Genomic DNA, 25858 nt, shown 5'->3' with positions numbered 1-25858 from the left:
TTATTTAACCAATATGTATTTGCTGCTGTGTTATTGATATGTGACGTAAGGATTTAGTCTAACTCTATATTCTTTACATCTGTGAAGACACGTGTAGCTGAGAATGAGATGCAGGATGAAAACAGATTATGAAAAAGGTGGGAGGATAACAGGGATGTCAGTTATGCCTTTCGGGTGTTTTATACTGTATGCACATACTGTTCAATGGTAAGTTGCTCATAATCCTGCAGCATCACATGTTTGCATCATCTGCAGAGCTATTGCTCCATCCATCTCTCCCTGCTTAGCTGTGTGCATTTGTTTCTTCACCGCTTTTTTCTCTCACCATCCTTTGCTATATCTCTCTCTTTCTCCTGCATTAAGAGCATCCTCATCCGCCTGATATATCGAGTATGCTAAAAACAGTTTCCCAGGCAACAGCTAAATTTCTGTCAGTGTAAGCCTGCAGGTTAATAGAGATACTGTAGTTTGACAAGTACTGAAAACTGAACTTTAAGTTACATTATTGTCCCCGTCCCACTCACCTGTGCTGGAAGAAGGTCTCCAGGGACTTGCAGACTGTGTACCTCTCCTGGATGGTCAGCAGGTGCTCCAGCTGCTGGCTGAAGGTCCGCCCGTGGACTTTAATGCTCGGTGGAAGAATCTCTGCCACCCACTGAAGGGAACTGAGGGCTGGAGACCTGCAAAAGATTATCATTATTTCCATTCATACATTTATTCTCACTATCAATATTCTTCCTCTTCTGATCTGACACCATTTCACAGAGGGGTCTAGTCAGATTGTCCCAACAGACCACGAGATGCTGGAAATGTCAAATCAAAATGTCAGGTTTGTTGTTGTGTATTGACCTGGAGCGTGGTATGTTGGTTGGAGCCAGACTCGAAGACTCCTCTGTGTCGGTTTGCTCTGAGGAATACTCGGACGGACCCTCCTCCACCACCAGAGTGGGCATTGCCCCGCTGCCCTGCAGCATGGACACCACCTTCTCATGGGAACAGTTCCTACAAGGAGAGAGAAAGAGATAAAGAGAGAGAGAGAGAGAGAGAGAGAGAGAGAGAGAGAGAGAGAGAGAAAGAGGGAGAGAGAGAGAGAGAGAGAGAGAGAGAGAAAGAGGGAGAGAGAGACACAGAGAGAGAGAGAGAGAGAGAGAGAGAAAGAGGGAGAGAGAGAGCAAACGTGAGTGGGATCGAGGTAAATCATGGAGCGTTGATGGGCTTATAGTTATAAAGCCGATAGATTGGAGCATTGAGACCTACTGCATGATGTCTAACAAGCTAACAGAATCATGTGACACTATATAAGATAGTGGTTCTTAGTATTTATTGACCTGTCACGCCTTAATACAATGACTCTAGTTGCAAAGTCTGCCAGTTGTGACCATAGACTGAATATAATGATGGACGGCTTGACAGCTCCTCAAAAGGGACACCAAAACATCTGGACCGTACCCTGGTGGCTGACTGCAGGAAAGGTCATAGGTGGTCCCGCCCCCTCCATGTTAGCGGATGGGACATGGGCCAAACTGAAAAATCAATCTAGATAGATAGATAATTACCCTGTGAAATTGCACTAAATCTGCCTAGCAACACAGTGACGAGTTGCACTTATTACACCTGTGATGTTATGGCACATGAAGTGAGAACATCTTATTCTCTGCATGAGATACTGTATCGACAAAGGAATCTAACAAGTTTAATACACCTGAGATGAGGACTGTGCACAATTTTTGAAAACATTAATATTACAAATACCTACTTTTGTAAATACACCATATCCTCACTTTGTAAACACGACACTGAAAGCTCCAACATATCTTGCACTCTATTTTCTTTCTCTCTGGTGAACAACTCCCACTGTGTTTGCCGGTCACCTCCTACTGCTGCTGCAGCACCATGTTATCAGGGAGAGCAGCGAAATTATACAGCACCAATCAAATCAGGAGATCGGGCAGCAGCCATGGGAACGGCTCTCTCTCTCTCACATGGCTATCAGGGTGGCAGAATGAGTAATACTGTTTGTTCACACAAAACTGGCTTATATATAACGCTTGATGTATTGTATTTGCTGAGCTCGTATAGGTATTCAGTTTCATCCACGGTGGATATCTTATGTGCACACCCACACTCACTCTCCGAAAAATCAAGAGGCAGAAGGTCAAGAAGTTGTAAAGTCCACACAAGAACAATGACTACTCCCACAAAAGATGTTTACATAAACGCCGGATTCACGTGCATTCACGTTCATGCTGGGAGTTAGATGAGAAGAGCCCTCATATCACTCATGAACGCGAGAGTAGTGTTGATCCCATATAACTCTCCATAACAAAGTGAATAAGTGTGTTTCCAAAAACGTTGAATGTTTCAGCCTATTTCCAATACACCCGTCCATGTGTCCAAATGCTCCCAAATCATTTTCCAGTTAGGTTTATGATGTACCGGTAATTACTTTTGTTTGTTTTTCAATAGAGATGTTCCAATACTATTTTTTCCTTCCGATACCTTTTCCCATACCTGAACATGCATATTGGCCAATACTGAGTTTCGATACTAGTGTGTTTTTTTAACAGCCGTGTACTTCTAAACCTGCATAGATGTGATATGATGACTGAATAAATAAAATAAATAAATACATCCAGGAATAAACAGCAATTCCTGTTGAAAAACTGCAGCCACAATTTACCAAAATAAAAGACTGACAGAAACTGAAATTGGCAACACATGTGCCGCCCCTCGAAACTGATTGCACACATTGCTTTTTTGCTGGTGGGATTTTCCAATGCAAAATATTGCCAAATTATCGACATTTTGTTAACGTTAGCTCTGATTTAAGTTACACTCTCTGCTCACAAACCCAACTGGTAATCAATTCTTCTTCGAAAAAAAGAAGCAGTAGTTGCCAGTGGCAAAAAAGTGCTGTGTACGCTACCATTTCTAGAACGGTGCAGAAGAATTGCCTTCTGGGGGAAACTACTGGCCACATTACGTGGCATCAGATCATTGCATAGACTCCCATACTCGCTGATACCTGATCCCGCATTTAAGGCGGTATCAGATCAACTCTATTTTAATAATATTTTAATTATAAACCTCCCATCCAGTCGGACTCTTTCCCCTGGATTTCCAATTCTTCCCAAATCAGGGGAGTCAGTTAAAGTTTGTAATGCGACACATTCTTTTTAGGGTTCATTATTTCATAGCTGAGGCTTTTCATTTTCTCCTGAGGCTGACTGACAGGAAGCAGATGCAGTGCAGCTCAGAAACAGTGAAATAATATCATATAAAGCAAAAGTATAACCAAAATAAACCCTTCATGTGCTCTGTGATGAATTATCTGGCACAGTGAAAGATGTTTTTAATAGTAGCAGCAGATGGATTCTCCTGGAGAAAAACAAGCCAATCTAAATATACTGCCTAAGTTCAAAAGCTTGGACAGCAGGCAAAGACAAAATACTACTCCAACTGCTGCTGCTGATAATTATAATAATAATGTTATCCATTAAAGACAAACCTCATGTCCAGTCCATTGAGGAAGAGGATGCGGTCACCTGTTCTCAGTCCACATTCCTCAGCGGGACTATCTGAGGGGGAGACAAAGATGGCAGAAAATCACACATCAATCAGAGGTTGAAAAGGGATGCTGGCGCAACTTCACCAGCTATCAAGGTGCACTGAACAGACAGGCAGAGCAGGGAAAGATAGTGACTAATGTGATGCTGACAATCTGTCGTCCAACAAAGCCTGTCAACCACCGAGACGATCTCCGCGCTAAATTGTTCTTACGTAAGGAAACGGAGCTGTCAAAACAATCCCCGATGGAATCTGTTGTGACTGCACTGCACCCACCCACCGTCGCCTCCACATCTGTCAACTCACTGCATCTTTTCTCACTTTTGATGACATGTCATTGTTTCTTTTAAACCCAAACTTTCTATATAGCGAACATGATAATGGCGTGTGTGCACATTCACAGGCCACGAGACAGACTTTTAAATCAGAGTTTGCGGCTTTCCTGGATGGGAGTTCAGATCACGATAAGAGACATGCTATCCACCCCCACTATCTCCATATCAACCTCCATAAGGCCCACTGAGTCAGTGCGCTCTCTGGCCGCTTCGGCACATGATGGTGGGAGATGATGGTGGGCGGGAACAGTGCAGTCATCACCTCACACACACGCACGCACGCACGCACGCACGCACGCAGGCACGCACGCACACACACACACACACACACACGCACACACACACACACACACACACACACACACACACACACACACACACACACACAACCACACACACACACACAACCACACACACACACACACACACACACACACACACAAATTCCCTCATCCCAGAGGAACCTGGCAAATTCCCTTAACAGTAATTTCACAGCATCTCTTGTCTGCTACTTTTATTTGGCAAAGCATGAACAGTTAATTAAATGACCTTTTAGTGCTGGAAATGTAAATAATGCAAGTAATTAACATGTTCACCAATGCCAATAATCTCTCTGGTAAAAAGCAGCTACGGATGTTTCATTTTGCAGTGAAAACAACAACTACTTGTACACAAACTGCATTGCTGACCCGAGGACATGTTCTGATGTAACTCAATAAAGGAAGCTATTTAAATTAACACCCGAATCTAGAAATTATTATTATTAACAATTCAATAACCTTTAAGGTCCCATATCATGCTATTTTTTTGGTTCATACTTGTATTTAGGGTTTGTACTAGAACATGTTTACATACTTTAATGGTCAAAAAACACATTATTTTTCTCACTGTCACTCTGAATATACCTGTATTCACCCTCTGAAACGCTCCATTTTAGTGCCTGTCTCTTTAAGACTTTAAGACCCTCCTGAAAAAGCCCAGTATGCTCTGATTGGTCAGCATTTCCGGGTCTTCCACATTTGTTTGTTCTCTCGTCGTTTCTGCACCAACACTGCAGCCGGGGAATGACTGTAACGGCACTGCACTACCTTTATATAGTATATTTGTGACATCACAACTGTACAGAAGTCCTGGCGGCTCATTTAAAGACACAGTTTCAGAATACAGGTCGTGTCTCTCTGTGGATCGAGCATTTTGATACTTTAACCTATTTATATAGCATCTCCACCTGCTTTATAATCAAAAAAGATATGGAAATTTCACATTTTACAATATGGAACCTTTAAAATATATATATTTCGTTTTATCTCTATTGAATGGCATCTATTGGTTGTCTGCTAGGAAGTTTGTAGAAGGATTACAGAGCATGCCAATGGGTGTCCATTCGATAAACTCGCTAAGTAATAAAAGCTAATCAAGCTGAAAACGAAGCTTTTCTGGCATTCAGGGTAAAAAAATCACAAGATAAGTCATGAAAATATAGTTTCTAACATTGTGATTAAATGTGTGTTAAGGTGTTAAATATGAAAAGTATGATCATAAAACTATTTCTAATAATCTATGTTATTTTATACATCATTTGAAAAGGTTTGAATTTGTGTTTGCTTTTCTAAATCATCAATTTCTACAAAACAATAATGCGTCATGACAATTGGATCATTATAAACACATCATGTAATTGTGTAGCACTAACTGACTGCATCAAGCGTCTGTTGCTCACAGAGCAGCCTGCTCTAAATGTTTTCCTCTTAACATTTCATTGGTGAGTCAGACTAATCCACTTCCTGGTACACTCACACACAAACACACACAAACACCTCCTGATCAACTTTAACCCCCAGCGGCTGGCACCACAACAGGCTCACCCACATAAAATACATTTGCCACTCCTCCCTCCTTCATCGGCCAACACAGAACAATGTTTGGGTCAAACCACCACACACAGAGAGGAGGCCTCTTTCAGGACTGTACTGTACGGGATTTAAGATAGAGGCAGCACCTGAGATAACGGAGTCGATGCAGACAGGGGCGTGACCTCGCAGCGTGAAGCCGAAGCTCTTCTTTCCCCTGTAGACACGAACGATCCTGAGGAAAGGCAGGAAGTGACATGAAGGGTTAAACAGAAGGTTTGCATCGTGAAAATGATCCTTGACTTATTATATTAATGACACGTTTGAGCACAAAAGTTCATTATAAAGAAATGTTTTTTCTAGCTCTGTACTGAAAGTATTTTGTTTTCCTACATTCAAAGCTTCTATTGATGTTTTCAGACGAAGCTTTGCATGTCTGCCGTCACATTTTATGACAGCATCACCCTAAAAAATGGAGACATTCAAATCCAATCCTCAGTTTGGTTATAAATGTAATTGATGGTGCTGCTAGACTGCCCCGTTAATACAGGTGCTTGTGGGGAGTGAACAAAAAAAGAGTTGTTTTTAAAATGCTAAAAGCCAAGAACTATGAATTGAAGCAGACTTTTTTATCTAACAAAATATTGTTAGATAAAAAAGTTCCAAATCTTTTTTCAATACATTTTGACTTTACAATGCCCTGGAAGTGAAATGTTTGAATCACGTGTCAGAAACAATCCAACGCAGCCAACGCGGAAATTCTACAAATAGTATAATACTGTTATTAGTGTATTACTAATATTAGTTAAGCCTAATCTTTATCTTTGCAGCAATACAAGTACAAGACAGAAAATAAATAGTATTTGATTGTTGATTTAGAATGTCAAAGTTGAAAATGAATGAAGCATTGATACTGACACACAATAAATCACAGTTTGTTTCTTGCATCATTAATGCAAAAATCTCTTCAGATTTATTTCGCTTTTATATGATAAAATCTATCAACATTTCTCCAAATTGCTTGATTTGTCCAACCAATATCTAACAACTGTAAGATATTCAGTTTAGAATTATAGAAAGGTGGTAAAGTCTCATTTTTGAGAAGCTGGAGCCAGAGACTGATCGGTATTTGTTTGATTTGATTTGATTGATGTCATTAATCATTTTCAGCATCAATTTTCGGACGCTTCACATCTTTTCTGTGAGGGGCCGAGCTGTCTCCGGATGACGGAGGATTCACTCGCTGCTGTTCACAAGGCTGTTTGTTTAGATCTGTCACTTCCTGCAGGTGGGAGACTGAACAAATGGAGGGATGACGCTGGTCTTTACTGCAGTCCAGCTTGGTGATTTAGACTGATAACATGGCTTTGTTTTTGTTTTTTTATGTAACAATCCCAACTAGTGAAGCCTCCATATCGCTCCACACGTCTTCCTGTGCGTTTTAATCTGTCTCCTGGCTTGAACAAAAATGATTCAACATAGAAAAAAATGCTTTGCTATCCCTGGTGCTTTGCTCGCTTTCACCCCGGTAGAGAGGTGCTCGGTGGAACCTCCTGTGACATCAAAGATGAGACACTTAGGGTGTTCATCCACGAGCGTTGCCATGGAAGCGACTCAAGGCAACACTGCCTCAATATGTAAACAGAAGGGAAGTCAAAAAAAGACGAAAGGAGGGGGGGTTGAAAACAGACAGATATGTTGTGATAGCTGTGGTTACTGGCTGTTATGCAAGGCGAGCTAAATGCAGATGGGCTCCATTTGTGTGTGTGTGTGTGTGTGTGTGTGTGTGTGTGTGTGTGTGTGTGTGTGTGTGTGTGTGTGTGTGTGTGTGTGTAGCGCAGCATCAGCCTCGACCACAATATTTATCTATATTTATCTTTCCAAATGAATCAATCAGTCACTACTTAATGACACCACCGAGGCATCAGCTGCTCCCTCAGTGTGCAGAAGCTTCAATATTGGCCTGAACAGACCATTGCTGATCTATAGTGATCAATTTTGAGTTACCTTAGCAAATGGCCGACACTTTAAACACATCTGGGGGCGGATTCATTCAAAAAAAGTTATATCTCTGTTTTTGTAATGTTATGGTCCATCCATCCATCCATCCGTCTTCCATCATATACAGTCTCTGTATCTGTTTCTCTGTTTATTTCTATATCTTTATATATCTAATCTCTCTATCTCTTTTTCTGTCTATCACTCCGCCTGTATCTATTTCTTTTCCTGTCTTTCCACATCTATCTATCCAAATTCTTTCTCTCTATGTATCTCTCTCTGTCTTTCTGTCTCTCCATCTTTATCTGTAAATAATTTCATCCCTCTCTATCTCTCTCAATGTATCTAACTTAATCGCATTATATTACTTTGTCTTTTCATCTAATCTCTATCTATTTTTATCTTTCTATCAAACTCTTCTCTATATGTCTATCTCTGTCATTTAATCTTGTTCTTCTGGTTCTATCTATCCTTCTATCTATCCATCCATCTATCTACCCATCTATCCATCTATCCATCTATCCATCTATCGATGTATGCCATATTCAGCTGCATGTTTTCACTCCCATGTGGTTGAAGATAGATCTTGAGATTTAGTTAGTTAGTTTGTGTGGGAGTGCCGTTGTGCACTGCCACCCCTGTAATCCTGCACTGCCTCCACCTCGTTGTTATTAATCGAAAAGTCGTGTTATCAGCATGGTAGTGGGTGGAGGATGAGCGGGAGAGGCTGAACGGTCAGGGGCTCTACAACAAAACAGGATGAACATGCTGAATCAATGAGGGGACACAAACAAGCAGATGGTAGTCTCAATTGTAAGGAGACATGGTTATTGCGGCTAAATGAAAAATGTGCCTGAGCAATAAAGTTGAACTTTGACGGCCGCATTATGTGTTAAGATAAACCTGTTGGTAGCCTGGATTACAACAGAAACAAAACTTAAAACAGAGCCAAAGACACTTAGTTACCGAAAAAACAACCTCATCTCATAGATGTGTGCTCACCTCTGATTAGGTCCGATAGGAGGATGTGCAGGAATCCCAGAGACAGACTTCCTAAAGCCCCTGTCTCTCTCCGCCTCCCCTCTCCCCCCGGGTTCTCCATCTCTGGGCACTGAGCTGGCCCGTTTGGACCCGTGGCGGCGATCGGAGTGATCCTCACTCCGACTGCGCCGGATTCTTCCCTGCGGCTCGCTGATGCTCTTGCTGCGACAGAGCCGGTTGATCACGTTCTGGGACACGGACTCGTCGAAGCGCTGCCGGTGCTTCTTGGGAATGAAGATTCTGGCGAACATGGTGGCATGTGAGGGAAATAAAGTGGTTGGTGTTAGTTTTTGGTCCACAAGGGTGGCTTCAGAAAAAAGAAAAAAGTGGGAAAGAGGATGGATCTACATCACAGATCCACCTCGATCCATTTGGAAAAACATAGAGTCCAGAACCAAAAACCTTGCATTTCCAGTGAAACAACAGCAGCAAGTCAAATATCCAGCATGAGCAGAGATTAAAAAGTGATCAACTCAACCGTTGCCGAAATATTCTAAGTCCACGCTTAGTATCAACAGGCTCCCTCCTTCAAGACTCAAAGAAAAAAGCTTTTGATGGACAGGTGATGGGTATTTTTCCCTTTGGATGAAACTGCTATCCCCGGAGACAAGAAAAGAAGAGAGGTTAAACGGTAAGCCAGAGAGAAAAGATCTTTCTCTGAGGAGTGAGACAGCGAGGAAATCTTGGCGTCACTTGCTGCTTACTGGAGTCTCACTGCAGCAGCGTGAGGTACCAGAGCCAGAATACAGCTAGAGAAAAAAGGTGTGGGAGTGAGTGAGCGAGCATGGGATTTCTCCAGTGCTTTCTCTCTCTCTCTCTTTCTCTCTCTCTCTCCATCTACAGGGTAAATGTAATGTAATTCCCACTCTCGTTCTCCTACACTTCCGTCCACGCTTCACCTCTGTGTCACACTGTCAGTGTGAGCACAGAGCAGGAAGCTGTCATCATCTTATCAACCTCAGACCTTGACATTTCAACAAAGACACTCAACGCACAACATGTCTTTGGTTTTTGGCTTCATGAGATAAAAGACAAACATAGGTTGATAGGTTTGAACTAGTCCAGTATTTTTTCCAAAAGCTTAATCTCCTGATAAGGAAGCTCAGAGTACATTTTCAATACATACTAACAATGCCAATTGGAACAAACGTCGTAACGTTGGTGGTCAGAATTGGTACAGCAGAGGCCGAGACATGCTGACTTTTACTCCATAGTATGGGTCCAAAGATTGTCCCTACAATTCCCATAATGCAACTAATGGCACTCATTTCTTTAATTGCACTGGCATGGTTCTGATTTCCGTTTTACTACTTTACGAGTAGTATTGATCAATCACATTTGAGCCGGTTTGATTGCATGCAGGTAAAAACCCAGTGTGGAGAGCAAAAAAAAAAGGCGTAACGCATTGGCTATCAATTTATCTTTATATTAGCCTTTTTTTTTTTTTTTAAATATATATTCATATGCAGATCTCATTGTAGATGTTGTCTCTCAACTCCATTGTCATGTCTCAAGTTGCTCATTGGACCCTCACATGGAAGAGGAAGTCTTGGTCTAGATATCAGATGGCTATACCGGAAACCCGAAAAATTTTCTATTTCTCTAGAGGCTAAATATATAGCAGATGGGTTCTGAGATTGCTGCCTTTCTTCTATCTCTGAATGGTAAAAAATGACGGTACAACCAGGAGACAATTAGCCCAGCTTAGCATAAAGACTGTAAACACAGGGAAACAGCTAGCCTAGCTCCGTCCAACAGTAACAAATCAGGCTAGCTACACCTCTAAAGCTCACTAACTAATATGTCTATCTATATGTCTATATCTCCTTTGTTTAATTTGTGCAAAAACACAACAATGAAAACAACCACTTAAGTTTTTAAAGGTTATGTTATGTGCCAGAAAGCAATGGAGCCAGGCTGTTTCACCCTCTTTCCAGTGATGGTGCTAAGCTTAGCTAAGCTAATGCTCTCCTACCAGTAGCTTAGTTTACAGTGCAGACATGACTGGTATCGATCTTCTCATGTTACTTTCGTCAAGAAAGAGAGTCTCCACAAATGCCCCTTTCTTATTTACCCAAAGAAGCCAATGTTCTTACATTAAATCCCATCTAAACACAAGCAGTCATTTGAGAACTTTACCAGAATAAAACTGTCTAAATATGTATATGTAATCTGACTTGAAAGTGTTTGATACGCTGTGTTACATATACCGTAAATTCCGGTTGGTACCAAAACAGCATTGAGGTTCAATACTTAGTCCATTAAAAAGACTAAAACATACATTTTGTGGCAAAATAAACTAGTAAAATGTCAAAGAGTGGGATAAGTGTGGACCGTGCTGTTTCATATTGAGTGCTTACTGTTAACCAAACAACATTGGCCACTATGAGAACAAAGCAAAACGAGTTGTCTGTCACACACAAGAACAACAGAAATCATTTCATTCAAGTGATCAGAACTGCTGCAGAGAGACAATCAACCACCCACACTGGCACACACTCACAGTATTTATAACTATAGCTGAGTATATCCACACTCTACCTCTCGAACAGTACTCTTACTTTGTTCCAAGACATGTCTAACCTTAAAGGATAAGTTCACCAGTTTTTAAGTTTTTTATGGTGGGCACAGATAGTGATGTAACTGCATTTCTGTGTGCTTTGTTTTGTCGTCAGTTGCCTTAAAGCACCCTTAGCCGAAATACAGCCCCTTTAATAGACAATATTGCAATGTAGACGAAGATATGATTGATGAGATCTGATTCTTGCGAAAGGGTTAAAGTCTTCTGGGAAAATAAATCGCTAGTTGAAAACCAACACAGTAAATCACAACATCGGTGATTGATTCACTATCACAGACTCATGACACCAATCTTCTTCCTAAAATGTCAAACTACTGCTTGAAGCCCACTAAACTAGCCCCTTAAAGAAGTGAAAATTGGCAAAAATCACCCCATTATGGAGGATTTAAAAAATGTGTTCTCATAAAAAGAGAAAAACAGAAACATACAAACACACAGTAGCCAGACAGCATGTCCAAAATATTGACAGCATCTGTTTTTCAAACCAGACCTAAATTGAAATGTGTATACCGCACTGGTTAATGTGAATTTAAGAAGAATAAATCCCAGCTGATTCATGAAGTGAGTCAAAAGTTAACTGATTCCATGTTTGGGATTAAGATCCAAGCCCCAACACAGATTTGCACAAACTGTTTTGATTCCCACCTACACCAGTCTGTTGTGTTCTGACAAGCTGATTCGCTGCTTATCTGATGAATCAAACGCAGTGTGTAGCGCAGCCGGTCTGTGAAAAACAGCACCAGTGGAGTAATTAGCAACAAACGTGCTGATAGAGACAACAGAGAGACAGCCGCTACCACTGCACTTGTCCTCGAGAAGCTAATTAAGCTGCATACAAACAAACTGATACCTAAGTGAAGCAATTAGGACATACTTACAGTACGGAGAGCAGGGGAGAGAGAGAGAGAGAATGTGCGTAGCAAACATGAGACCTTGCCACTGTTCATTTCATTATCTGGGAAAAAAATAGATAGATAAATATAGAGCACTTCCAGCCCTTTGCAGCTCCTGCCATGTGCCGTATAATGAAGTCTCACTCACATGTGGAACCTAAAGGTCACAGCTTCTGTTAGAAACACGTGGTCGCCTATATGAAGAGCTCATTTCAGGGGGGAAAACTACACACCAGATATTCACTCTTTAGTTACTGCATCTGTATCTCTGTATAGAGACAGAAAGGAAGTACTTAGAGTCTGAACAATCCAAGGCCGATACTGTAATGACATCACTATGTTTTAACTTTGAATAACAGCGCCATGTTTTATCACACTAATCTCTATATGAGTATGTAGATGCTGCCAAAAGGTCAGATGTATTCGTAGATTCCATACATAATAGACCATCGTCCATACAAAATCAGATGTACACTGCAGCTGAGCTCAAGCAATCTACTTGTATTATATTCTGAAGGTTATCAAACACAGACACAGGGGGATATAGAAATCTATTGAGTGAAAAAGCTTTATCAAAAGCATAGGGAATATGGACATTTCTGACTTTGGGTCCCCCAGTGGTAATATCATAAAACACACTGTCGTAGATAACAATGTGTGCTACTGCAGGAGCTCTCCATTCAGCGCCACAACACAAGACAAAAGACAAGGAATGTCTCAACCTGATTCATTTATCGCTCCTGCTGCTTGTATTATGTAACTTTCCTGACTATTTGTAGCTCACAGCAGGCCCACTGTGCTAAAGGAGCCAATTAAATATTTAGGGGGCACTAATCTGCCACTCATAAGCACCAAAACTTTATGGAAGCAATTTCAAATAACTGGCATGCCCCGAACAGCAGGCTGAAAGGCAATTTTTCAAAGTTGTGTTTTGAAAGTTTAAAGTCTATTTGATCTCTGATCGCACCCAGCAGTGAGGCAGCGGTGGCCAATGAAGCCACGCCTAACAGTGATGTCATGGCGTGTACATGTATAAATCCTTAGTCACTTTTATATTTTTCACAGCAATAGTCTAGTCGAAGGAGTTTGAGCATCCACTGATTTATAAATACTCGGATCTGCCTTTTTAATTCAATTAATGATGTTTTTGTTGAGTTGACAACATTAGGCTTAGGTTTAACTAACATTTCCTCACTTACGTATAGCCTTCCTCTTGTTAGAAAAACGTACAATTGCATTTTCTAAAGTATGTTCTCTTCAACTAACAGTCCAAGTTCAGTTGTGGAGAAGTCTTTCTTTTGACATTAGATTTCTTTGATACACGCTAAAATTAGATCAAATCACAAGATTGTGGCTTTAAAGTAATAATCTCAAAGACTTACATTTGAATAAATGTCTCTTGTATCTGTATCTATCGCCAGAAGAGGTAACAATATGGTGATTGAGCCTATGGCCCACTGATAAAAGCCCTTGACTTTTGCAGTATTAATAACTGGGTGTCTGTGGTGACATTCCTGGGAAAAAATGAGCTGATGCTCTTTAACATGCTGCTAAAAAATAAAACAACCTTCTGTCTGAATATCCCTGAATTCATCCTCTGTCTGAAACGCTCCGTTTAGCGTCTGTCTCTTTAAGACCCCCTCCTGAAAAAGCCAACTCTGCTCTGATTGGTCAGTGTTTTCGGGTCTGCGTCTCTTCCCTGTCATTGCAGCCGGGGAATGACTGTAACAGGACTGTAGCGTCACTTTCGTATATAGTAGAGTTGTGACATCACAACTGTCCTGGCGGCTCGTTTAAAGACAAAGTTTCTGAATACGGGCTGTGGATTTCTTTGTGTATTTCTCTGTGGATTGAGCATTTTGATACTTTCACAGTATTTATATAACACCTCGACCTGCTGTTTAACCAACCAATACATGGTAAGCTCACTTTTTATAATATGGGACCTTTAATGCCAACACTCGTTTAAGAGTAGCTGCCACTTTTAAGAAACGGTGGGTATCACATTTTTGGAACTAATCTGCTCAGTTAAATATATAGGCCACATATTCTTAGCCCGCTGTCACTGTCTCTGTAGATTCTGATCAGGTTTGAAGCATTCCTGCATCTGACTGCAGCCTGAGACAGTGTTGCCTGAGCACAGACTACTGGCTACAATGAGCAGACTCCTAGGTTATAAATAAATGTTTTGTAGAGGTGTAGGTGTAGCAACCCACATCGTTTCTCTCTGTTTGCTATTTTCACTTCCCTGCTATTTTGTCATCTATTCATATCACGGTACGAAAAAGTCTCCGTCTCTCACACAGATACAGTACCTGTCTGTGAAAGTGTGTTTGTGTGGAGCTGCTGCTCTCAGCATGATGCTTTTATAAACGCAGATATTCATCCACAACAAAACACACAGCCATCTGTTGAAACAGCCACCTCATCACAAAGTTTTCTGCGTCAACTCTCGAAAACTAAATGAGTGCTCGGATTTGACCTCATTTATAAAGAACAGAGATCTATAATTATCTGAAGGAGGGTTGTGTAGGAGGAAGCAAGCAGGGAGGAAGGGACGTTTTTCTCAAAAGGGAAGAATGACAAGCCGAAAACTACAAAAGAGGAGACCTCATTTCATTTCAAGTGTCCCGATGTGGCTTAAACGCACAAGTGAGGCTTAAAAAATGATGGTGAATGTGTTGGAAAGAATCAGTCTAACATGCTTAGTCTCCTGCTTCTCTTAAAAAAAACATTTAAAAGCCAGAGGAATTAAAAGATAATTCTATGATTTTAAATCCGTTTTGAGCATCGCTGGGTGCTGGGTCTGTGTCCAGGAGCTTGTCAAAAGTAGATGATTCAAAAATGTTGCTAGTAAAAAAAAAAAAAAAAAGGTCAATTATATCTGATCCACTGAATAAACATGAACACACTGGATTAATGAGGTTTACTATACGTGTGATCAAAGTATGAATAGACAGATAGAAAATGAAAAGGAAAAACTTGGAAAAAATGTGTTAGCATGCTGCTAACCCTCAACTGTATATAAAGATGGACAACTTGACAGCTCCCCAAAAGTGAAGACAAAACATCCTGACCCTTCTGTATAGGTCATAAACCCGACCCTCACCGTGTTAGCAGATGGGACATGGGCCAAACTAATTTTAATTTTTCACACAAGTTTGGTTTGAAAGTTTTTTGATGCTATAAATCCGGGTGTAATGCTAGGACAGCTGTAACTGACTCGCAATTGGTGGGATTTCGATAACAGGGCAAGCGCCCATATCAGGGATATTTGGCTTTATTACAGAATTTAATACAAGCCATCCAGTAGCAGTCTGAAAAAGCAAAAACTTTAATGGATGATCCATTGTGGTTTTTTCCTTCAGCCTGAACAAGCTGGTCAAATAAAACAGAACCTAATGCTGCCAACAACTATAATTAGACAACTTGTTCCATTGCAACTTATGAATGTACTGGTTTAGCACTCGCTTGTGCTCATCACCCACTTTAATGAAAACCATTTGCGAGGTACTTATGAGCCACTCGTGTTTCTCATCTCATGCAGTTCAGCAGCTCAGCAGTAGCTCCACCGACTCCTGCAGTTCAGACTAAACACCATCATTATCAGCACTACTGGAAAAGAAGGCTTTGTGCACAGCCTGCACTGAAGGGTCAAGAAGCTGATAATTGCAGATACGTCGAGGACCCATTTAGAGCCACCATGATCATCTTATTCTTTAATAGGGCTCAACTATAACTGCAGTAAAAAAGATGCCCTTTCAAAATACGATGCTGCAGTGCTGTGTTCTCTATTGTTTGAACAGATCTGAGTAAAAAAAAAGAAAGAAAGAACGTAACTGAAATTTTGCCGCCTTCCTATCCATGAAAAGGTAATTGTAACTGTGCACAAGTTGTTGTCTGTTTTGTTCGATGGAGCATTTGGACCGGGAAATCGTATTTTGAAAGGGTGTTACTTCAGACTTAACGGCCCCATTGGCAAGAATCTGGCAATATGACACGTGTCAAGACACAGGAGCTACAATTCAATATATTGCGATACTAGCAAGACCATATCGTGTGATTTTAAAAGTCTAATTTTAAACTGTCATAGTATAGAAAACACACAACTACTGGTGCAAGAAAATACTGATACACTTGAGTTTTGCAATATTGTTTCGTGATACTGTTTTTAATGAATTGACATGAAATGACTTATGGCAGTGGTTTATTTTGTGTTGTTTAAACCCCCGACTGTGTTGTAATGTATCGGTAACCCCTGTATCTGGATACATATCGCATTGCCAGATTCTTGCCTATACACAGCCGTAATGTCTGCCAGTAACTCCATAGGTGACAGTATCGTCACGGAGATGTGTTTCAAAGCAGGTGCACCTTTTTAGCTAAGTACACATTTAATAACAGCTGTATTACTACGGGGACATTTGAGCCCTGTATTAAGGAATCAGAATGATTAGAGGAGGATCATGGTAGGTCAGTAGTATAACAAAACATGATATCCTGATACTCAAGTGTATCAATATTTTCTTACATCCCTAGCAGACATCATGTGGAACATAAAAGCCAAACGCACCTGCTATATTGCGAGAAGACAAATACTCAGGGGCACAGGCAAATATAGTTTAAAATGAATATTTTTGTAATATGTGAGATCAACAGCATGCACAAACACACACTCAAACATGTGGCGAGAGATTACATATTCTAAAAAGCAGAGCATCACTCAACCTAATGACTTCACTCACTTAAGAGGCAGGCACAATTTCATGCCTTTGTAGTGTTACAACTAGCAGTGTCCGTCCTCGTGCACTCCCATCACATCAAACCAAGAGAACATGTGTTGACGGATCGCCTGCTTTTTATAAATGAAAGCTCGGAATTACCCTGAAGAAGGAAATCTCTTAAGGAATAAATTATTTCCGATCTTACAACATCCGATATCAAACATCAACAGCAGCAGCCGTCTTGTTCTGTATGAAAAAAGCTAACAACCAGCCACAACCACGTTTAACAGAACAACATAAACTCAATTGAAAAAGAATGGAAAGGTGTACTCACCCGAGACAATTCATCGTTTTAGCTGTCACCCATAGGCTCAAAGAGAAATAACTGCTAAGTTGCACCATCTAATAGTGAGCAGAATAGCAGACACACCTACAGCCACCGTGCTGCCTCTTTGAGCGGGATAAATAGATATGGTGGGACCTTGGTGCATGCAGGAGGCTGTCTTTACTAAGTGACAAGGGAAAACGGTCCCCACACAGAGGGGGGGCAGCCCGAGCTGAGCGAAAAAATGAGGAGAAAATCCATCAGTGAAAAACACAAAATCCCCTCAGAGAGAGGGAGCAAAAGGGAGGTAAGAGAGTTGTGAGATTGGTGGGGGGTGGAAAAACCACACGAGATGGCATTCATATTATTACTGGTGTAGATGCAGATAGAAGTACACAAATACCAATGAGGAGTTCTCAGTGTTTGAATTATTCATGACGGATTTAAGGCGGAAAAAAATCCTGTCGTCATTTCAGGTAATGAAACTACCTCAACAGTGATTTCGTACTGCTGGAAACTCTTCTTACGGTATATTAATACCACTAAAAAGACTTCTAATTGGTGTAGTAGTGGAGCAGAGCCAGTGTAGTAAGAGAATAAAAGGTTTGATTGGCTCTACTTGTGGAAGAAATGCAATCTGTGGACAAACTGTCTGGGGGTTTAGAGAAAGGCAGGAATGCTGGTCATTTTTGGCGTATGGACAACCACATAACTCTGGCTAAATGAGTGCTCTTTTTCACGTTTAGTTATCTGCCATTACTCCGCTTTATGGAAACACATACTTTCAAAAAAAAAAAAACCTGTTGGGTGCAGCTCCAGGTTTGTTTTTATGTTTTTTTTAGGGACTACGGATACAGAGCGGCATGGCCACCGGTATTTCATTATGTCTTCACAAAGCGACTACTCCACCAAATCTGTCTGTGGCTCGTCATCACAGACACCTCCATGCTGAGAATTTGATTAACGTTGCCAATTCTCATTTACCTCTAAAATACTCTTTGCTTGCCCCCCCCCCCCCTGTGTCAGGTTAGTCTCTCGGTTTCACTAACACTGATGGCGCGGAGGGGTCACTGTGGATTTACCCCCGGGTGGCAGATGGAGCCCATATAAACCGAATGAGCAACAGGAAAAGCCTGTTTACGTCCTCATTAGGACTTAAATCCCCTGCAGATTATTTTACTTTTCACTGGGACCTGAAAATGACAAGTGGGGATGTGTGCGGGATACAATACTAGGAGTGGGTGCAGGAGCGAATTATGAGATAATGGGTCCCTGGGCACAGACTTACAAAAGGCCCCACCATCTGTTCAACATAGGAGCAAGATACAAAGACTTTGTGGTGATTTTGCCGCCATTTTTTTTGTTGTTTTGCGTCTCTTTGTAGTTGCAATGCCTCTTTTTGTGATTTTGTGTCACCTTGTAGGCAAATTGTGTCTTTATTTTGGTCATTTTGAGTCTCTTTGTAGTCATTTGTGGCTCTTTGTAGTCTTTTTGCATCTGTTTCTATGTGATCCATATGCATCTCTTTGTGGTTTTGTGTCTCTTTGTTCCCATTCTCCCCCTTTCTGTAGTTATTGTGTGTCTCTCTGTGGTCATTTTGTGCCTCATCACGGTCTATACATGTCTCTTTAAGGGGCATTTTGAAGGTGAAAGCCCTGACTCTTTGGCCCCCTGCACTGTTGCCCAGTAGGCCTGTTCAGTAATCCATCCATAAGTCAGTATAATAGTTAAACAACATTAGAAGCTATGTAGTAGCACAAACTGTCCTTGGCTTTAGTGGAGAGTTTGGCAGCACATAATGACAGGGAACATGGGGGAGAGACAGAGGGGGATAACATGCAAGAAGGGACCTCTAGCAATATTCAAACAATGAATGTTTGGGTTACATTATATGTCTCAGTATGCCCAGAATACTGCTTTTTATAGTCAACGGTTGGCCACTTTGCACATGGTTCTCAAGCGTGGATTACAGAGGCCAAACCAGAAAAAAGAATGCAGCCATTTTTTGAATCTCTATTTCCTACCATCAGTTTTCTCTTTGACAGTTCCTCGTATTGGGAGCTGAAATGCCTGCCTCTTACCTGATGCTGGAGATGAGCTGCCGATGCTCGTCGGTGGTGAGTATGTCGGGCAGGACCGAGGCCAACCACTCGACTCTTTTCTCGGCCGCATACTGCTTCAGCACAGTGAAGAGTTTCTCTTTCACTTCAGGTTCGTCACCTAAAATCTGGTCAACCTGACGGCAAAAGAACAATGATGTCAGAGGCTGAGAGGAGTTTAAGGACTAGTGGGTGAAATGATGCTGTCACCTCATAGTTTTACATGGTGCCAGAGTGTTACCATATCAACACTTCATCTGCAATTTGAATACAGCCTTACTCAGTACTCACTACTTGATTTTGTTTTGGTCTTAGTCTGTTTTGAATTCATATATTGTCATATCCTTGCAAAAGGTTTCAACTCTGTGGGCAAAGGGAATGAACCTGAACTCAGCTGTGACTGTGTAATTAAACGTACCCTCCTGTTGAACTCCAGAGCTTTATGTTTACGGTCCAGTCTCGCCCCGTCTCCTCCTATCTGACTGTCCTCAATGCTGACGCTGCGTTTCTGCCTCGGGCCGAGACACAACACCCCCAGACGGAGCGTCCTCCCCTGGGAGGCTTTGATCAGCGCTGCGGCCGTCTCGTGCTGCCTGACGGGGATGCCGTTGACCTCCATGACCAAATCCCCGGCCCTTAGACCTGCGCGGCCGGCTGGAGAGCAAGGGGAGCAGTCTTCCACCAGCAGGGGGCAGTCTCCCACGATGGTGAACCCAAAACGGCCGTCTGGACCTGGTACGATGTCCATCTGTAATGCAGGAAAGAACTAAATATGAATTGTATTCACTTTAAGAATATACCTCCAAAATTATCTGGATCCATCTGGATGAACAGTTACTGCACTATGACATGAAACTCCACAGGCATTAACCTATATCATGCATTATTGACTTGATGGATTTAAAAGCTGTAAGACCTGCTGTATGCGGGACACCACTCCAATACTAGGAGGGATGTTCTTTTGAGTCTGGGCGATGGCGACGACAGCTTGGGGAACAAGCGTTGACACATTTTGACCCTCAATCTCCAGGACTTGGTCCCCAGCCTGCAAGCCTGCCAGGTGGGCACTGCTGCCCTCCTCTACAGACAGGATGTAGCTTGGTCCAACGCCACCCAGCTGGAAGCCAAACTCCTCAGGCCAGCCCTGGTTGGACGACGGCATGCTGAGGACTTGTGGGATGACAGGATGAGAGAAAATAAGTGAGGTTGGAGAAAAAAACAGATGTAACATTTGAGGATGGGGGGGCAAGTCCAGTCATAATCCAAGGATTCCACAGAGTGGGGTCCAACACTTTTGAGACAGAAAAGATAAAGAAAGTTATGCTAAAAAATAAAGAAAAACGTAGACAGAGACATTCAAACACAAGCACTTACCCACTGTGGCCAATATATTCAAGTCTACCGACATTGCAAAAGCTCCTTTGGATCAAATAGCTCCAATTCTAAGCCTCCGTGCCCCCGTCTTTTCTCCCTCCTGCTATCTGCCGTGTCTCAAGTTGTACTATGGAGTGCGGCTCTGTAACCCTCTACCCTGAACCATGACACACTCAGCGGTCCCTGACCTGGTTCACAAACTCCAAAGCAGCCAATCAAATTATAGCATTGAAGAGATTGTGACCCTAATTAGCTTGAGTTCCTCCAGCAATTTTTTTTCTTACGAAGCGCACATGCAAGTCTATCCTGTTGAATGGTCATTATGCAATAGACCACACCACTGGCTGCACTGATCATTTCTAAGCAGGTAAGAGATACAAAGTGGCATCAAATAACTAACTTGTAGGCCAAACTTTGGACTGAAATATTAAAATGATAATGATCTAATCCACAAGTGACAGTTGCCAAAACATCTCTAATATGACAAATACAGAATATAATCAACTATAAACCCTCTGGCTCAGCTGGAAGCTAATGATGTGCTCCACAGACGCAGCAGGATTCACACAGCGGACGAAGCTGATAAAAGACTTACAGAAATCTTTAGATGGATACCGAGAGCCCCGCCGGAAAGAGTATCTGCCTTTTTTGTTTTGCAAAAACTTCTTCATCTTGATTGTCAAATAGCCGGCGGCCTGCTAGCAGCCTGATATCCAATCTGTCTTCCCAAATGTAATGTTTAAAAAAAAAACCTAATAACAAGAACACACCCAAATTCAAACAGAAGGGGTGATGAACTCAAAACATTGCGCCATTCTTCCACCCTGCACCCGCAGCAGTGTCCTTGTGAACAAAGGGTGCATGTGCACGACAAGCGAGTGCAGTCAAGGAGTTCGTCCTGCGTCCCATCCCTGATTCATCCTAGGGCCAGCCTGCTTGCCTGCACAGTGTTAATCAGAAAACTGGGACGCATGCACCCGCGCACCTCAGTTCCTTAATAATTCTCTCTCCAAAAAGGGTATTGTGAGGCCTCATTTTTCTATAAATAAACCAATGTGTCTTTTTCCTCCTCCTCCTCCTCTCTTGTGCTAGGTGGCTCTCCGAGGGACCGCTCCTGGCCCAGAATCACTCTGCGTCGATGCAAGAAAGCCTGATGAGTACTAATTGGAGCGTCTGCATGCCTGGGATTCTGCGTGTCCATGTGTGTGAGCACACTGAAATGTTCAGTCCATTGAGAAGGAGCATGGGGGCAATTTAAGACTTTAGCCTGGAGGATTAGTAGGATTATGAGCTGAATCTTCAGTGCTCCTCCACCCCCCCTGTCATTAATACTGAAGGAGCACATGCTCACCTCCCTTAATACATACACTGACACTGTACATACCATAGCATGTCAGAATATGTGACAGAGTGAACACAGAGTAGAGACACAGTCTGCATCAGAGGCTGATTTTAGGTCAAATTTGAGTGACAGCCCACCACAGGTGCAACAGTTGTATATATTACAAACAAGGTCATTATATTATATTATATTATATTATATTATATTAGTGGGCCTGGGCAAATTACACAATAGATCAATGCATTTGTCCATCACACAACTTATTATTAATATTAATGTCTGAATATTGAGTTTGCTAAATTATCTTAAAATTTACCAATAGGTGGCACCACAAATCTTAAAATTCTGAGGCTCTTATTTTGAAACTGGGCTTTGTTTTTGAGGATATCATTGTGGCCTTTATTCCTTAAACATAAAGTTATGTGTATATGTTTGTTTGAGGAATGTTCTGTCACTCTACAGTTTTCAGTAACATATGAGTCAAAATGGAAACAATGGGTTTGAACCCACAGTTCAAGTAAGGCACCTCAAAAATAGTTATTATTTAATGTTAAGTCAGCAGTAGGTTTTTCTATAACAGCAGTTACCATGTTGCAGTCAGTGATTAATTTCATTGAGAATTCATTACAGCCGGTCCGGTACCTACTGAATAATTAAGCCCATGGCTGTTTCTCCAAATTAGACACTGCTCACTCCAATCAAACTCTCCTCTTACACTACAGCCAAGACAGTTACTCGTGTGTGACAAGACAGAAAAGTGAAAATTCACAGGCAATCAGTCTGATAAAACAGTCTAAGCCTTTTCGCTCAGTTAGTAAAAATCTAATTGTAATAAATTCCTCTGCAGGCAAGTCATTCATACGTACATTAGAGCATATCTACATTATAGATATAGCAGGCCAGAGGCCTTGGAAATAATACAATTATTCTTATTTCTATATTATTTATAAACAAGGGACCTGAAATGATGTATCATTTTCACAAGCAAAACTGGCATTTAATCAGTCATAGATGGGATGAAAAGTGAAGCCCAGGCAATTTATCGGTGTATCGTTATTGGCCTATCGCGGACATATCGGTATCTATTGTATCAGTGTAAATGTTTTCTGAAATTAAACTTTTTTTTTAACAGAACACCGGGTTTTTGTACTGGAGTCTAGTCTCTGTCTCTAGTCCACTTTTTGAAGTCTTGCACTTCATCGTCTTGGTCTTGCGTCTTGTTGGACTCTTGTCTTGGACTATTGATAACTGGTCAAGTTGTTTGTGGCTGCTGATTTGGGATCAGTTGATTACTTTGAAGATAGATCAATCTTGTTTATAGATCCACCCTAACTCCGCTATAAATAACTTTAATCACTAGAGCTGGAAAGACACTATTGCCTATAATGCAGGAAACACAGTGGTGGCGAAGTGTTCAGTGAGCCGAGGTCTGCGGCGAAGTGTAGCCAAACTAAACGTTGGGGAAAGGTTTAACTTTTAGCGACAGAGTGCAGTCAAATAATAATCACAGCCAATCCTGTGACATGTTGACCTATGTTTACAAAACACATTGCCCCTTTTAAACACATGAACACGACTCTTGGTCCCAGAAATGGGTAATTATTGAGGCGAGCGACACGTTTTTGGCATTATTGTCTTGAACCAAATTCAATTTGCTCTGCACTTGGTCTCGACTTGGTCTCTATTGGACCAGGTCTTGGACTTGACTTGGACCCACTTAAGTTGGTCTCGACTACAGCCCTGACATTACGTGTGTACATCATGTGTTGAGTGTTCATGTCTAGAATTGGTTGACAGTGTAATACATTGTGTGTGTAATAATGTATACTATTCTTTAATAAAAATGATTTGTAAATGAAAGCAGCATTCTGAGTACCCCGTTATAGCCATATCGGTGCAAGATCCACATAGAAAAGGTCTATTTTAAATGTTCACTACATCGGTAGTCAGTGAATTGTTCCCCTCTAAAATCTGTATCATTATTGGCCTCAGTAACCCATTATGGGTCAGGCGCTAATGAAAAATATTTCAATACCCATCTCAGAGTCAAACTGTAACTGCAAACACACTCAACACATTGTATCTGACCACATGTCAAACATAATAAATATCTAAAATGATCAACACACCAGCACAGCACATCGAAAAAACTCATACCTTTTTAAAACGCACCCATAGATGTACATGCAGAGCTCCAGAGTAATGCTCCCCTCTCCAGCACTGCAAGCTGTAATATGAGTGCTGGGCCATGTCGGCAACCAGATCCAACAGGTGTCTTGTGATGCCTTGTTGCATTGTGTGGAGCACTGGATGGAGAGAAAACAACACTAAGTGACTGCGAGTTAGTTATTTATGTTTTATTTATGTAGGCACTGAAGTCAAAATGTTGAAAAACGGAGCAGTTTTCTTAAGCGACCTGATTTAATGTTTGACTTGGAGGAGGTAATGTGCTCTTTGCATGTAATAAACTGACCTCCTGAAAGCTTAAGTTCATCAAAACCACTCATAACACAATCATACATTTTTTAATCAATATATAGGAGACTGGTCACTTCTGAAGCCTATAGCGAAATTTAAAGGATTATCATAAGGAAACAGGCATTGAAGACACTCTAAAACGGGCGAAAAACATTACATTGTGACTAATTATTAAAATGTGTTTGTAAGCTTTAATGTGAATGTAAGGTTATGCAAGTGTGGATCTTATTAGCATTACGTATATGGGAAAACTACTGGACAAACTTCACATTTGTATCGACATGCAACGTTTGTTTTAGGCCAAGGACCCCTTAGCTGAAAGAGAAACAGAGCGGGGACCCCCTATTACACACTGTAGCCTATACGCATACCTTTTTATGGTGCATACTAATACTAAGGTATTAAAATAATATTTATTGACATATTCATACATTTAAACCTCATGTTTTATGTTGTGGCAAAATGGATACTTTATACTTAGTAGCTACCTTACTTCACGGCCAGTAAGCCTTTCATCAATGTTGTGTAAATGTTATTATCATTAAAGGATGGATATGGAGAATGAGCAGAACACCGCCATCTAGTGTCTCAAGATCGTAGTCGCAACAGAAGAAAATAATTCCACCACTCAGGTTGCCAGGTTGGTCAGACCCGGTCCAGTAGCCTACGGGAGACCAGAGTCTGTTTGAGCCTGTTTGAATCCATCCCCTCCGGCAAATCTCACCATGAAAACAACTATTGCAGAGGAGTTTGACTGACAGTTAGCGTTAGCCATTACAGCTAAATAAACATGAAAGTTAACTTAACGGTCAAGGAGAAACGTCACCACTTAGGCGTGTGTTTTAATGCTGTTGAACTCTTTTATCTCAGTCCATCGAGTGCTTGGCCTATATTGACTCTGGTTTTTGCCTGTCTCTGGTTACTCAGCTGCTGGGACAAATAAGCAGCTGCAGGATTGGCAAACTCCATTTCACCCAGTGCCAGCCTACAGTAGCTGCACCCAACAACAGACAACCCTGTAATGCTGGCCGCTATTGGCTGCTACAACGTAAACAGAAGTCATTGTCAAATCTGTTCTTTTTATTTTAAATATTAATTCCAATTTAATATATATTTTATTTTATTTATTTATTTTATTATATTTTATGGAAAAGCAATACTTTTATTATGTACCCCTGAAAACACCCTGTGGGTGTATTATGTATATAATATGTGGGTGTATTATATACATATATATTACGTGTACTATAT

The 25858-nt window shown here is 41.3% G+C and overlaps 1 protein-coding gene across 1 annotated transcript in view; it reads right to left on the bottom strand.

The window, feature by feature from the left end:
* Positions 1 to 21458, bottom strand: part of grid2ipb (glutamate receptor, ionotropic, delta 2 (Grid2) interacting protein, b) — a gene marked incomplete at its 5' end in the record, with an annotated part of 37021 nt that extends 15563 nt beyond the window's left edge. The window contains 9 exons of the mRNA XM_083932547.1: positions 525 to 680; positions 850 to 1002; positions 3509 to 3578; positions 5902 to 5987; positions 8753 to 9031; positions 19396 to 19550; positions 19832 to 20161; positions 20330 to 20583; positions 21383 to 21458. Coding sequence (XP_083788673.1) covers positions 525 to 680; positions 850 to 1002; positions 3509 to 3578; positions 5902 to 5987; positions 8753 to 9031; positions 19396 to 19550; positions 19832 to 20161; positions 20330 to 20583; positions 21383 to 21458 — 1559 coding nt within the window. The remainder of the gene's footprint in view (positions 1 to 524; positions 681 to 849; positions 1003 to 3508; positions 3579 to 5901; positions 5988 to 8752; positions 9032 to 19395; positions 19551 to 19831; positions 20162 to 20329; positions 20584 to 21382) is intronic.
* Positions 21459 to 25858: the final 4400 nt, after the last annotated feature.

The sequence above is a fragment of the Echiichthys vipera genome, assembly GCF_963691815.1.
Source record: "Echiichthys vipera genome assembly, chromosome: 18".
In the NCBI taxonomy this organism is placed as follows: domain Eukaryota; kingdom Metazoa; phylum Chordata; class Actinopteri; order Perciformes; family Trachinidae; genus Echiichthys; species Echiichthys vipera.
The sequence above is the reverse complement of the archived record's forward strand: the minus strand, read 5'-3'. Positions and strand labels throughout refer to the sequence as shown.